We start from the raw sequence: 16,091 nt of genomic DNA on the forward strand, positions 1-16,091 counted from the left end.
CCCTCCCCAGTCCTAGCCTCCTTCTGATTTCTTGAAAATTGTCTCCGTTTTGGTTAATGACTGTGCCAAGGTATTGATAATCCTTGACAAGTTCAATGTCCTCATTGTCAACTTTAAAGTTACATAAATCTTCTGTTGTCATTACTTTAGTCTTTTTGACGTTCAACTATAGTCCTGCTTTTGTGCTTTCCTTTTTAACTTTCATCAGCATTCATTTCAAATCATTACTGTTTTCTGCTAAGAGTATGGTATCGTCTGCATATCTTAAATTATTGATTTTTCTCCCTCCAATTTTCACACCTCCTTCATCTTGGTCCAATCCCACTTTCCGTATGATATATTCTGCATACAGACTAAACAAATAGGGTGATAAAAATATAGTCCTGTCTCTATATTCTGTCCTTACAGTAGCCTCTTGTCCAGAGTATAGGTTGTGCATCAGGACAATCAGATTATGTGGCACCCCCACTTCTTTTAAAGCATTCCATAGTTTTTCATGATCTACACAGTCAAAGGCTTTGCTGTAGTCTATAAAGCACAGGGTGATTTTCTTCTGAAATTCCTTGGTCTGTTCCATTATCCAGTGTATGTTTGCAATATGATCTCTGGTGCCTCTTCCTTTTCTAAATTCAGCTTGGATGTCTGGCATTTCTCGCTCCATATATGGTAAGAGCCTTTGTTGTAGAATCTTGAGCATTACTTTCCTTGCATGAGTTATTAAGGCAATAGTTCTATAATTACTGCATTCCCTGGGATCCCCTTTCTTTGGAAGTGGGATATATATTGAACGCTTCCAGTCTGTGGGCCATTGTTTAGTTTTCCATATTTCTTGACAAATTTTTGTCAAAATTTGGACAGATTCAGTCCCAGTAGCTTGTAGCAACTCTATTGGTATGCCATCTATTCCTGGTGATTTGTTTCTTCCAAGAATTTTAAGAGCAGCTTTCACCTCACATTCTAAAATTTCTGGTTCTTCATCATATGGTTCCTCCGTGAATGAATCTGTCATCCTGGCATCTCTTTTATAGAGTTCTTCAGTGTATTGCTTCCATCTTTTATTTCATCTTGGTCAGTCAGTGTGTTCCTCTGTTGATTATTCAACATCCCTACTCGTGGTTTAAATTTCCCTTTCATTTCTCTGATCTTTTGGAATAGGGCTCTTGTTCTTCCCTTTTTGTTGTCCTTTTCTATTTCTATACAATAACTATTGTAATCGTTTTCTTTGTCCCTATGTACTAGTTGTTGTATAGTTGCATTTAGTGTTCTGACCGTGTTTCTATCTCCTTTTGCTTTTGCTTTCCTTCTCTCTTTAACCATTTTAAGAGTTTCTTCAGTCATCCATTGAGGTCTTTCTCTCTGTTTAACAAGAGGTATTGTCTTTTTGCATTCTTCCCTGATAATGTCCCTGACTTCAGTACATAGTTCTTCTGGTTCTCTGTCAACTAAGTTTAAAGCCTCAAACCTGTTCCTTATTTGATCTTTATATTCTTCTGGGATGTTATTTAAATTGTATGTTGGCATTATGAGTGCTTTGTTGTTCTTCTTTAGCTTTACTCTGATTTTCGATACGATCAGTTCATCATCTGTACCACAGTCTGCTCCTGGTCTTGTTTTTGCAGAAAGTATGGAACTTCTCCATCTTCTATTTCCAATTATATAATCAATTTGATTTCTATATTGACCATCAGGTGATGTCCACGTGTACAGTCGTCTTTTTGGTTGCTAAAAAAAAATGTGTTGGCAAGAAACAAATCATTGGCTTCACAGAATTCAATAAGTCTTTCTCCTGCTTCATTTCTGTCACCTAAGCCCCATCTCCCCACAATTCCTAGTTCTTCTCTGTTCCCTACGTTTGCATTCCAGTCCCCCATGATTATCATCATATCTTGTTTTGGTGTGTGATCAATTTCCTCCCGTACTTCTGCATAAAATCTCTCCAATTCTTCTGCTTTTGATGTTGGAGTGTAGACTTGGATGATGGTAATGTTAATAGGTTTGCTGTTTAATCTCATTGATATCACTTGCTCAGACCTTGCGTTGTAGCTCCTAATTGCTTTTGCTACATCACTTCTCACTATTAAAGCAACCCTGTTTCTTCTTGATTTCTCATTTCCTGCATAAAATATTTTGTAGTTGCCTGATTGAAAATGTCACATTCCAGTCCATTTTAATTCACTCATGCCAAGTATTGTAATGTTGATATGCTTAATAAATGTTGCCTCTATATAAATCATTTTAATTATTTTTTAAAATGGAAATCAGCCACAATGTTCACTTGGTAACCATGGGCTACTCACCATCTCTCAGCCTAATCTGCCTCTCAGAGTGAAAACAACAGAGGGGGACCATGACCACCCCAAGGAATAAGGGCACACTTAAAATGTAGAGGAAATAATAATGTACAACCATAATTTGAAATCAGATATTTATCGGGACATAGTATGAAAAAATATTTATAGTGTATTTCCTTTTATTGTTCATAGCCATTGGCCGTCACAAAGAAATATTAATACAAGAATTTCAAAAGAGGACAGTTGATACAGAGAATATATATAAGCATTTCGGTTAAAAATGTCAAAAAATTCAAGAGAAAGGAGCAAATAGAAGATTATATAAAATCATTTCAATTAAAATTATCGGACCAAACAAAAAGTGCTAAAATCAGGATAAAATTGGGACTTCTACTAAATGTTTTTGATATCTAGTTCTTATTTTCCCTGCCGCTAGGGTGAATTTTGCCACTTGAGTGGTTACAAATATGTCATTGCCCACAGGTAAGTTGCATATTTGTTCCAAGGGAGGTCTATTTCATAGGAGGTGGGGAATAGCCGAGAAAAGTTTCTGCCTTGGAGATTTATATAAGGGACAGCCTAGTAAATAATGAACAATATCTTCAACCACATCATTTTGGCAGATACAGAGCCTTTGATGGACTGGAACATTTGCATACCTCCCCTCCCTGAAAGCCGAGGGCATGGACTGCAAACGTAAGGCGGTAAAGGATTTTTTCAAAGATGGAACTGTAAGGAAAGAAAAGTATTTCTCCAGGCCAAAGGTAGTTTTATACAGGGGGAACCAGGTAGAGAAAGGTGATTGGGTGGCTGCATGGAGGTCCCATCTTTTAGAGTAGAAAAAGATTCTTTCTTTGAGGAGCTGTTTCGCATTAGGAGAGGGGTGAATAGGTAGAATTTCCATGTTAATCCCATAAGCAGCCAGAATAGGTATAACTAAATTTATCCAGCAACCAAGGGATGGGGTCTGTAATTGTTCTAAAAGGCATTTCTTTGGGAGACAGGAGGCATTCATACACACCAGCCTCAGCCAGTAGGTGGCAAGTGCAGCGTGAACAGAGGATTGTATAGAATAAAGCCCTGTTTCTGTTCTCAAAAGGAATGCAGGTGTAGCATGCGGTACAGCAAGAAGAGATCTCAAAAAAATATTCTGTGTTATCTCCAGAGTGGAGATATTTGTGTACCCCCAAGTTTCAGCACCATAGAGGAGTTGCGGAACTACCTTTCACCGAAACACCTCAACAGCAGGCGTAACCAGACCTCCCCCTTTGAACTTTGAAAAACGCAACAGCGATTGAACAGAACAGGAAGCTTTCAATTTGGCTGTAGCAAGATGAAGTTTCCATGCAAATTGGGCATTAAATCCCAATCCCAAGTATTTGAAGCTACATTGTTGTTCAATAAATTTGTCATTTAACTTCCACGCGTGAACTTTCTTTTTCTTCCCAAAAACTACCACTTTTGTTTTGGCATAATTGATTGATAAGTGCTCCTTAGCACAAAACTTACTTACACTTCTTAGTAACTTCTGCATCCCAACTAATGTAATTGAAATCAAGGCTATATCATCCGCGTATAACAACGCCGAGAGCTTAACATCTAGAATGGAGGCTGGAAAATATTCTGGGCCACTCAATTCCCGAACGATATCGTTAATATAAAAATTAAAAAGAAACGGAGCCAGGAGGCACCCCTGTCGAACTCCTCTGGCAGTTGGAATAGATTCTGATAGTATACCATTTACTCCTAGCCTTACCCTGAGAGAGGTATTTGAATACATCATTTGAATTAAGCATAATAATCTTCTGTCAGTGTTGGTGGCAGATAACTTCTGCCACAAACAGGCTCTATCAACCAAATCAAAGGCTGAAGTAAAATCCACAAAGGTGACGAATAACTCTTTTCTACCATTAAGTGAGTATTTTTGAATTAAATGATGTAAAATGAAACACTGATCTATTGTGGACTTTCCTTCCAAGCCAGATTCAAGGTGCTGGTTTTGACCTATAAAGCCTTACACGGTGCGGGACCGCAATACCTTGTGGAACGCCTCTCCCGCTATGAACCTACCCATTCACTTTGTTCAGTATCTAAGGCCCTCCTCCGGGTACCAACTCACCAGGATGCCCGGAGAATTGTTACTAGATCTAGGGCCTTTTCTGTGGTGGCCCCCGAACTGTGGAACAGCTTACCGGAGGAGATATGCCTGGCGCCTACGGTTCTTTCTTTTAGGCGCCAGGTTAAGACCTGGCTATACTCCCAGGCATTTTAATGTTCATGTTTTTATGTTTAATGTTTTAGTTTAATTCTGTTGCTCTTTGTTACTGATTTTATTCTAATATTGTATTTTAATCTTGTTTTGTACACCGCCCAGAGAGCTATTAGCTATGGGCGGTTTAGAAATGAAAATAAATAAATAAATAATAATAAATAATGAACCCTGCCTGCTCTTCAGCAAGTATCAAATTTTTGGTTGCCCAGGTTTCCAATTTACCTAGCAAATATTTAGTGTACAATTTAGCAGTCACATCTAGGAGGGAAATCGGCCTGAAGTTTTTCGGGTCCGTCTTTGAACCCCTTTTAAGAATAGGAACAACTATGCTTAAACCCCAACCCTGAGGGCATTTTCCATGATGGTTTATAAAGGAGAACATTTTAGCAAGAACTGGCAGCCTCCAGTCCAGATTTGATTTAAACAGTTCTGCTGGCAACATGTCCTCCCCTGGAGCTTTTTTAGCAGGGAGCGAGGTAATCAGCATAGCTGTTTCCTCTGGGGTAACAGGATCCCATTCAGGGCAGCACGAGAGGAGCAAAGAATCTACATTGAGGTAAGTGTCTACAGTTGCACTACTAAAGGGCTGGCTAAAAAGAGTGGAAAAATGAATGTGCCATTGGGAGGATGTGATTTGATTATCAATAAAGCCTTTGTCCCCATTTATACCTTTTGTCACTAGAGCCCAAAATCTGGCTGAGTTTTTTTCCAGAGAAGCCAGGCCAAGTTCCATCCATAATCGGCGCACATAATTTTCTTTTTTTGCATGTAATAAATTTTTATACTTTCTCCAGAGGTCTATATAGATGTTAAAATTATCTAGAGAATCAACATTCCTTAATCTCCTTATGGCTTTTGCTAGAGTGCGTTTAGATGCTGTACATTGTTCATCAAACCAGCCCTGTTTTGTCTGACTAGTAGAATGGGCGCTGATTACCAAAGGCCTAATATCTTTAACTATCTTGTCAAAGTATTCCAGAGGGTCGTAAGCGGCCAGAAGATGGTCTCTTATAGACAGTATCCTGGGGGAATTTAAAAAGAGGTTTATATCTTTTTGCACTTTCCCATTCCAGCGGACCCTTTTATCACCGTAGGCAGTTAGATTCTCATATGTCATTAAATCCATGGGGGTAGAATGTGCTGGGATGGAGAAGAGCGATTGAACCGGCATGTGATCACTCTCAGGTCTTGCGAGAACTTCAAAGGACTCAAAATAGGAAACACAAGAATGTGAGAGGATAATAAAATCTATGACGCTTTTTCCCCTTGGGCCAATATACGTGTGTAACTCAGACATCGGGCATCTATCCGATCCGTTACATATGTATAAACGATACTTGAAAATAAGAGCAAAGAGGGATAGGCCAGCTGAGTTAATCGCTGTATCTCTTGAATTCCTAATAGAAAAGGGGGACAGATCTTCTGGAGTCAGACCGAGTTTGCTTCCTATTTTAAGATTATTTGGTCCTATTCTAGTGTTCATATCTCCTGCCATTATAATTAGAGGGTCTAAATTTGACTGATATAAGGAAGATAAGGCTAAATCTAATTCAGACCAAACTAGAGGGCCTGCGTACTTAGAATTCTGTGGAGGGCAGTACACATTAATCAAAAATGTTTTAAACCTGCAGGCCAAGTAATTTGAATAATAAGAATATTACAAGACAAGCCCATATCGATCTGTAAGATATTTGGGTTATGATCTACTGAAATTAACATTGCAAGACCACCCCTCGGCCTACCTCTGTTGTCCGATTTTATTGCTGGTAGAGTATAGACTGCGTATCCCGGTAGATAAGGGGGGGTTGCTGCAGTCATCCATGTTTCTTGAATAAGGAGAATTTGGAATTGCCCACAAAAGTCCTTAAAAGATCCATCCACAAGCTTGGAAGACCATCCTGTTACATTCCATGACAAAACCATCATAGATGTTAGACCATTAGGAGGTCAGTCACAGGTGAGTCAGCAGTAGGGAAGAGGATTTGGATCTCCAGCATAGGATGTTGGACTGTGGTCCTCCGGCAGATGGATTATCGCCTCACAGGTATACGCTGGTCTACTAACATTAGAAATTATCCCCATAGAAGGGTGCGGCTCCACCTGCACCAACGATTTAGGTGGAGACCCCTCTTCTTCCTTGTCCAAAAACCTCACATCAGTCCAAGATGGAATGGAATGGGTATTCAAAACGACCCTCCGTGACGGTTCGTGTGCAGGTATTAAATTGGAGCAGTCACTACAGGTTGAGGTTGAGAGGAGGAAATTTTGTCCATCGTCAGAGGGATGTTCTGAGCATCCTGGTCGGATTGTAAATCGCCGCACGCATTTAGTTCTATCTGCCTATAGAAGGAAGGGTCAGGTTGGATCATCCTCGCCTGGAGATATTTAGATAATTTCTGTAATCGTAGGATAATGTCCTGTTGAGCAGAGGTTGGTAAAGCACTAAATGCTATGAAGAGACTCTCTTCCTCTTCAATTAGAAAGCTGTAAGGGTCTTCATTATTACAGGTATTAATTCTAGATTCCTGTTTTGACAGGGGTAGAGTGTTAGTTAGCATAGAGGCTTGACAAGCAGCCACTCCAGAGTTAGTATTGCACAGGGGCGATGTAAGGACATCCTGCATAGGAGGTATCTTCCTTGATAAAGTCGGGGGATTTATTAGCCCCTTGTCTAAGGTTTTTGTCACATGATCAGATGTGCAGGAAACTTTTGCTGACTGTGCCGCACTCAGAGGCAGCAAAGTTCGACACAAAGGTTGGGGGATAGCTGTATTCTGAAAGTATCTTTGCATCACGATACCCGCTAAAGATAATGACTGTCTGTTTGCACGTAATAAAGTAACTTTATCTAGGGTTCTAAAAGTCAGCAAAATGTTAGCCTTTATGGTGTTACTATGGAGGTATTCCACTTTGCTGATATCCGGGACCTTAATCAAACCAGGAACAATCGACTGTAAGAGGTTAATAATATAACATTTCCGATCGAATTGCATGTGATGGAACTTCGTTCTGGGACAATTTAATAATTCTAGTTTGTGTGGAATAAGTTTTAAGTTCCAAAAATTCTCCTTTTTTTGTTTAGGGATTGAATTAAACTCTTGTAGATGTAACGGGTGCTTCTGAACCTCTGTGAGATGATAATGAAGGGAATTCGGAGGCACAGAGATAGCAGATGAAGATTCTGGGAGTGTTGCCTCTGCCTTAGATTTAGGGTTTAACAGTGGGATTTTCTTCTCGGTTGGTCTGTTATCTTGAGTGTTCCTAGATTTCAATATGGCGTCTAGGATTTTAAATTTTTTAGTAAAATTCATTTTCTTGCCCTTTTTGGACTTGACATTTTTAATATTCTTAGTCTTTTTTACCTTTGTGCTCTTTTTAGCCTTTTTAGCCTTGGTGGGCCTCCTGACGTTTTCTTTCTGCGCATTTACAGATCGCGAAATCCCTAGGAGCTGACTGCAAAAGCTTATATCAGACTTATGTTGGGCGCCCATTTTCTTAAATTCTTCAGCTAAAGTTGTTAATAATTTATTAGCCTCAGTTAGAAAGTTTTTGATACACGAAATCTCTCTCGAAATTACTCTGAGACGGGTTTGCAACCAATTGTAATCCAAAAATTGTTGAGCATCATAATTCATTGCATTTTCTGTAATGGGTTCTGAGATTTTGAGGGTTAAATGAGGTGCATGAGAATGTTTCAAAGGATTAGGACTGTCCTTCTCCTCATCTATTATATTTCCAAAGACTGTAGGTGTATCTGAAGATTTAAACGTTTGTTGGTTGGCTAAATTTTCCACTTGCTTTAGTTCAAGCGCAAGATTCTGTAAAGGGGAGATCATCTCTCCCATCTGAAGAGTACTCTTCATGTCTAAAGACCAGTCCAAAATCACATCATTGGCAGTAGGGGCTTTTAGGCTAGGGCTCATAGGTTTTGCGCACCCTTTATCATTTGCCTTTAAACCCCCTTCAGACGTAGCCAGAGTATGTGCCGCCTTCTCCTTCCAGTTGTCAACAAGGAAGTGAGTAATTTGTAACTGTTTTACCTTGCCAGAGGGTGGTGTTATTCCCCCTTCCAATGGGATTCCTTGTTCTCTATATGTCTTTCTAGTGCAGACCATTTTAGAATGTCTTTTGGGTATAAGATTTGCACCATAGGCAGAATTTCAATCTGCAACAATAGGGACTACTCAAGAGTAATGAGTAAAGATAGACTGATAAGCACAGCTGAATATTAAATGCCTGATAGCATTTCCCAAGGTCATTTAATATCTTCATGGTAGGTATATCCAACCTCCCTAATGTATTTGGGAGGATTCTTAGGCTTGAGCTTTAGGAGAGATAAATTTCACTGTTCTTAGATTCTTAGATTCAACAGGCAAGGCAACTCAGGATAGAACTGGGCACAGTGGAGGCAGCAAGACTATTGTCACAACCAAAATATTTATATAAGCATGAGTGTCAAAGATGTTTCTTATTTACACAACCTGTAAAAATATTTATAGTGCAATTCTATGCATGTTTACTCAGAAGCAAATCCCAATGTATTCAATGTATTCAAACAGGGAAACGTGCATAGGACTGCAACCTGAAATGATAAGGAACTTCACTCACCCAACCCAAAATTCAGAATCATGCCACTTTAAGCTGTTTTGCAACTGTTTTATACTTGTTCTATGATTATTGGATTTTAAATGGTTTTATTTCTTGTTGTAAGTTGCCTTATTTTCCAGTCCTACCTCACAGGGTTGTTGGAATGATTCCATATACACACACTGGAGATGTAAAAATACATACACCTTATATAACAGTCTGTTGTCAAACCCATGTGATAATTGCAGAACATTTTTAAAGAAAAAAATCAGTATTTGTTTCCTACCAAATAAAAGCATTGACTTTTGGGTGAAGAACCTGAACTGGACTGCCTTCATGTCGATTCTGACTTATGGCGACCCTATGAATAGGGTTTTCATGGTAAGTGGTGTTCAGAGGGGGTTTACCATTGCCTCCCTCTGAGGCTGAGAGGCAGTGACTGGCCCAAAGTCACCCAGTGAGCTTCATGGCTGTGTGGGGATTCGAACTAATTCTAAGTCAGTCCTGCCTAGTTGATTTAAAAAAGGGGATTGGAGGGGGAGAGATTTACAGCACAATCCTTTGCTATGTTCACTCAAAAGTCCCATTGATTTACAGCACAATCCTAACCATGTCTACTCAAAAGTAAGCCCTACTGAATTCAATGGGGTTTACTCCCAGGTATGTGGGATTGTCATTACAGCTTTACTCCCAGAAAAGTGGGTAATGGCTTAAAATTTTATACTGGGAAGTTTTCAAAACAGGCTATGAATTAGACAAAAACTGCCCAGTAAGATTTAAACTTGTTTGACTCCTTATAATTAGAAAGTATAACTCACTTAACTTCTGATGTGCAGAGAAACAGGAAAAGGAAACTGTTTTCAAGATTTGCAATGGGTTCTAGCTCTTGCTTGGAGACCAGCAAATCTAATCAATCACAACCCTGACTTCACTTATTGGCTAAAAACCTGAAAGGGTGGGGATTAGAGCAGCCAGCTTTTAACAGAAGTTGCAGTGGTGGGTGGCTGACGTTTTGGTGTATATCTCTTGAACCAGACCACCTAGAAACTTAATGTTTTTTTAAATGAAAGCTAAGAGTCCACAGATTAAGGTGACTGACCCAGAGACCCGGAGAGGACCCAAAAAACCCGGAGTCTCCAGGCGAAAACCAGTGACCTGGCAACCCTATATACACACACAATTAAGCTACAGAAGATACTGGTTTTTTGTTGTTGCTGTGAGATGATGATGATGATGATAGATAGTCTGGTGTAGGGAAGGGATCCGTTGGCCAGTGCTGCTTTGAAAACATTCCGTCGACCTAACAGGCAGTATTGATTTGAGTTTGTTTTTTGTCCGCTATCCACTGCTTTTAGCTATCTGAATTTTTCCTTTCCCAAAATATTGATATTAATATTTTAATATCAAAACATTGATATCAATATCAAAACATTGTTTTGAAAGGAAATATCAATAAAAATGAAAGAAAATATCAATATTTGTGAAAAATATCAACTTATTTGAAGAAAATTATATTTTGAAAGAAGATATTGATAATTTGAAAGAAAATATTGATAAAGAAAAGGAAAGCAGCTTTGACACCTTCTGCTCTGCTGTGACTGAGCGAGTCAGTTTTCATGTCAGCAGTTTTCATGTCAGCTGTCAGTGTCCCCCCACCTCCTCCTCAGCAAGCTGTGAGTCCTTAACATGGGCAAGCCTTGGCTTGCTTGTTTCCACTTGGAACTTGGCATATATGCGTGGAGGGGTGTGGCACAGAGAGAGAGGGAGAGGCCTGTACTGCAGTGAGTAAGTAAAATTAATAAAGGAACAATATATTTGAGGGAATATTTGAAGGGGAAAAATCTGTGTCGGGGGAAAGCCGCTGAAGTTCAGAGCAAACAGGATTATCCTGCAAAGATAGAGAATATGTGGACCACTGAAAAATCCGGTGCTAAATTCAAATTCAGTGGAATTCTTATCCCTAGTGTGGTGACATCACACCCCACTGCACCCATATTTGCTCCAGCAGATAAACTATTGTAGATGACAGATATATTTGTTACTGTGTTCACTCAGTTTGAAACAAACATCAGGGGTGCAGTGGCAGAAGAAGATATGCATGTTCTAACAAGACCAATGGAGGCCCATGGCACCATGAAGATTAACGACGTTATTGTGGCATAACTGTAGACACGTCTCACTGTGGCCTGTGTATGAACTGTTATCCTTAGCTTAGTTTTTTTTGTGTGTGTGTGATATTCAGATAGATATTCCTATCAACTGATAACAGTTCCTGCATAACATGCTGGCCCTAAGCCAAAGATGCCCAAGGTAAGGAACATCTTTGGCACCTATTCTTCATTCATTTAATTTTGAACACCTTATTTTTAATTGAATTGTAGCGTGTGTCATGACTTGGAAAACACAGTTTGCATGCATGATTTATCCCTGTCATATACAATGATAAATTTGCAGACATGGATCTCATTGCAATCACTCATGTGTGCACCATTTGTTGAATAAGCACTCATGTAGATGTCCATACAAATAACTATTTTTAACACCATGTTGGCCATGCATGTCATTAGTGCCAGCTTTAAAAGTGAAGACGAACTGTTTGTCCTATTGCTTCTAGCTGCAGGATAGCTGAGGGATAGCTAGTGACAGGCACCCTCTGAATCTGGCACTCTCCAGAATCTGGCAACTCAGAGAGTTGCTTTGGTCATTTACCCCTAAATCTCTGTGTGTGTGTGTACCTGCACATGTGCATGCACATGTATACCCATGCAGAGACATATATGGGTGCAGAGGAGAGTTTGTAATAAGTGGGGTCATGAAATATGCAAGGGGATAGTTGTAACTCTATCCCATTTCTATGCAGAGTCCAGAATTGTACAAGGTAAGAACAATGTGACGCATTCACAACTCCAGTGACTGCTGGCAATACTATCTTCTGGCTATGCTAATTTAACACCTAAAGACATGCAATTACTTCCTATGTTTCTGGGTTCCTATGTATCTCCCAAATGCTAACTATTGCAGAGATAGTGTGTGTTTTGATTTAAGGGCTCTTTGCACATTAGACTTTTTCCTGCATGGAGATGATTTCTGAGTAGGAAAATTCCCATGAGCTTAAGAGGAAAAATTGCTTGAGAACTTTCTATCTCCAGTTTGCTTGTAACAGTTCAAATTTATATTCTCTCTTTTTTTTACCCCAACATTCCAGTTATAGCTGCCACTGAATTTAAGGGTTTAAAAAACATATCTATTAAAGACTGAATTTGCCAAGTTGATGTTTTAAGAGAATTGCAATTGATTCTCACAAGGCTGAAGATTTGGGGAATGGGGGGGCATTAAGTATCCCTCTGATTTCAGGTTGGTTATGCTGAAATATTGTTACTTGCCCAATGGTGCCGCCTAAGTCCATTCAAGCCCAGCATTCAATGTCCTTTACCACAATAGCTTCTTTTTAAATCTTCAAGACTGCTTTATTGCAGTTATAACAAAATAGGATCAGAAGAGGGTTAGAAGGAGACACATTGCAATATGTGCAGAAGCAATTATTCAGGAATACAGCACTGTATAAACCAATACTTATCTTTTTCAGATTGTCATTGCCAGCATCATGTGCAGCTATAATAAAGACGATTGGACTGAGCTTTCCAAAATGGCTGAGGTAATGGCCTCTTAATATGCTTTCTCTTCCTATTCTCTCTCTCTCTCTCTCTCTCTCACACTCTCACACTCTCACACACACACACTCTCACACTCTCTCTCTCTCTCTCTCTCTCTCTCTCACACACACACACACACACACACCCTTTTAACTTTTTTTTATTCCATGAGAGACTGTAAAAGAAAGGAAATTCCAACGAAAAATGAGAGCTTAAGACATATCTATTATTGCTTGTTTGTTCTGTGTTTTCATTAAAATGATAGAAATGTAAATTAAATTACTCTATTCCATAGAAACGGTCCCCTGGACTTTGCATTCCACCTGAAAATTCTTTAGCCTTTGAATCTCTACACTTTTTATTTGCATTTTAAGCAAGCTGCATATTATGACGGATGCCCTGATAAAATTTAATTCTACCTTTGAGAACCTAACTTGATCTTACCTTGCCTTCAGGCACTCTAGTCTGACAGCACCAGAAGAAATTTTGAATATAAAACTCTTGAATATTTAAAGTATAAAAGGCTCATTTAATGCTGTGCTGCTTCTAATACAGATTTGGGAAGGGTGGAGAGTGGCAGCAGCACAAAAGCCATTGTACATAATAGCAGTTTGTTGGTTTTTCTATAATATAAATAACCAGCTTGCACAAATGAAAACATCCCGGTCAAACACCTGGAATTTTAGCTCTCTTTAAAAAAAATGAAAAGAAAAAAGCAACCTTTGAAAATGCAGTTTTATCGGGGTTGAGCAAGAAATACTTTATTAAGACAGTAATATATAGGCTGAAAGATGCTTTATGTGCATCAATGTGTGCACTGAAAATATAAGGGAAGCTGAAAGTCTGCCTACTCTTTCCTAGGACCAAATTGCATACTCAGTTTGCACTGTTCCACTGCAGACTAAAGGTGGGGTTTACCTACTTCCATTTGGTGTGGAGGCTTGCCTGTATATTGAAAGCCAGCATGTGAGGGAGAAGGGTTCAGGCCTAGCCCTCTCCTCTTTTTGTTTTCTATGAGGAGGTAGGATTAAAGCAAACGAACTACAGAGGAACAGTCAGGCATAAAACTTTACTGCATATAGCCAACGGCCATTACAATGTACAGTAGGGCCCCGCTTTACAGCGCTTCGCTTTACAGCGTTCCGCTAATGCAGCGGTTGTCAATTGCAGAAAGGTCCTGCTCTTACAGCGCTTGTTCTGCTTTTACGGCATTTTTTTGCCGTCAGGCGCCATTTTGGTCAATGTAAGTCAATGGGTTCCGCTTTACAGCGGTTTTCGCTTTACAGCGGGGGTCCCGAACGTAACCCGCTGTATGAATGGGGCCCTACTGTATTAAAAAAAAGAATTAAATACAATAAAATTATTTAAAAGATGAAATTATTACAAACAGCTCAACAGATCAGCTTTTAGGCGTTCCATTTTAGTTTACTGTTTTTCTGTGTAGGATTAAAGCAAGCAAACAAACAAACTACAGAGGAGCATGAAAATATGGACTCTGCCATCTGCAGTGTCAAATGGTACAAGCCAGGAAAAATGTTACCACTTGATTCTGCTGAATGTGCCATTTTAATCTCACACAGACTATACTCAAACTTTAGGTCCTTGGAGAAATAACATGAAATATTAAGGATTGTTTGACTTCATCATCTTCAGTACCAGCACTGTCTCCATGGGCAAGGGCAGCCTGCCCCCCCAATTTTCAAATCATGTATGATTATCCCTCAGGAATGTTCTCACTGGTTCTACACACTGAACCTAATCCAAATCAACAAGTGTGCTACCCCAGGTAGATACCTCTGAAAAGCAACAACAAGTTGTCTAGCTCTCCATCCAAAATAACTGGTAAACTGTATTCAGAATATACTGCCAGAGCTAAGCATGCACACCCCTGTTGGTGGATTGACCTGAGGAGTCAGACCCGAAGATTCACATGTACAACATTCATTTGAAGGTGTAGTTTCCTGCACACATGAAAAAGTCCTAGTTGGATTAGAGCAAATGGGTGTCCATTGATATGGACAATTAAATTGGCTTTTATACTAGGATTCATGCACAAAGTGTAAGTGTCCTTGCTTCAAAACTGAATTACGTTTTTAATAGTTTGTCTGTTCCTGGTCCAAAGGGTGTTTGCAGTTACTTTTAAAGCCCTAAATGGCAAGGGACCCAAATACCTGAGGGAGTGCCTTTTTCTTTGCCAGCCTCCCCTTGCCTTACAGTCTTCTGCTAAGACCCTGCTCCAAGTACCTTCCTTATAGGATGTGTGCTATCTAACTGACAAAGGAGAGGGACTTTTTAGTGGTAGCACCCTGACTTTGAAATGACCTATATAAGAAGATGTGCTTGGTACTTAATGTGCAACCTTTCAAATGTCAATTTAAGGCATCCTTATTCAGCCAGCTATTTTGTTTCTGTGGTTTAATTTGCTGCCTCTTATTATGTTAGCATGATATCTCTCATTGTTTACTTATTGTACACTGCCCTAAAATATGAATTTAATTAAAGTTGCTGTAAAAATATTGTAAATAATTTGTTGCTGCTGTTCATAGCATTATTGTAATGATTGGGAGATGTCAAATATCTTAAAATGCACTGCTGAATCTTGTTTTCTCATCTTCCCCCACTAAAATCTAAAATGGTCTCCCATATTTACTGGTGCATCCATAAAATATTGGTGCTAAAAGGGATGGGGAACTAGTGACCCTTTCCGTTATGTTGGACTCCAACTCCCATCAATCCCAGCCACTATGGACAATGATCAGGGATGATGGGAGTTGTAGTCCAACAAGAAAAAATCCTGCCAGACTAATCTTATATCATTTTTTCATCGGGTAACCTCCCTGGTAGACTGTGGGAATGCTGTGGACATAATATATCTCAACTTCAGCAAAGCTTTTAACAAAGTGCCCCATGATATGTTGATTAGCAGGTAGCTGAATGTGGGCTGGAGGGAACAACTATCAGGTGGATCCACAGTTGGCTGCAGAATTGTACTCAAAGACTGCTTGTCAATGGTTCCTTCTCAAACTGGGGGGAGGTAACGAGTGGGGTACCACAGGGCTCGGTCCTGGGTCCAATGCTCTTCAACGTTTTTAATAATGACTTGGATGAGGAGGTGCAGGGAATGCTTATCAAATTTGCAGATGATACAAAATTGGGAGGAGTAGCTAATACCTTGGAAGACAAAAACAAAATTAAAAGGATCTTGATAGGCTGGAACATTGGGCTGAAGACAACAGAATGAAATTTAACAGGGATAAGTGCAAAGTTCTACACCTAGGAAGAAGAAAC

General features: G+C 39.5%; 1 protein-coding gene across 6 annotated transcripts in view; it reads left to right on the forward strand.

The window, feature by feature from the left end:
• Window positions 1-16,091, forward strand: part of DPYD (dihydropyrimidine dehydrogenase) — an 829,935-nt gene that overhangs the window by 555,288 nt on the left and 258,556 nt on the right. For all 6 annotated transcript variants that reach the window (XM_061633709.1, XM_061633711.1, XM_061633708.1 and 3 more), the window contains one exon: window positions 12,737-12,805. In XM_061633709.1, the coding sequence (XP_061489693.1) occupies window positions 12,737-12,805 (69 nt within the window). The remainder of the gene's footprint in view (window positions 1-12,736; window positions 12,806-16,091) is intronic.

This window comes from Rhineura floridana, chromosome 6 (assembly GCF_030035675.1).
Source record: "Rhineura floridana isolate rRhiFlo1 chromosome 6, rRhiFlo1.hap2, whole genome shotgun sequence".
NCBI classification, from domain to species: Eukaryota; Metazoa; Chordata; class Lepidosauria; order Squamata; family Rhineuridae; genus Rhineura; species Rhineura floridana.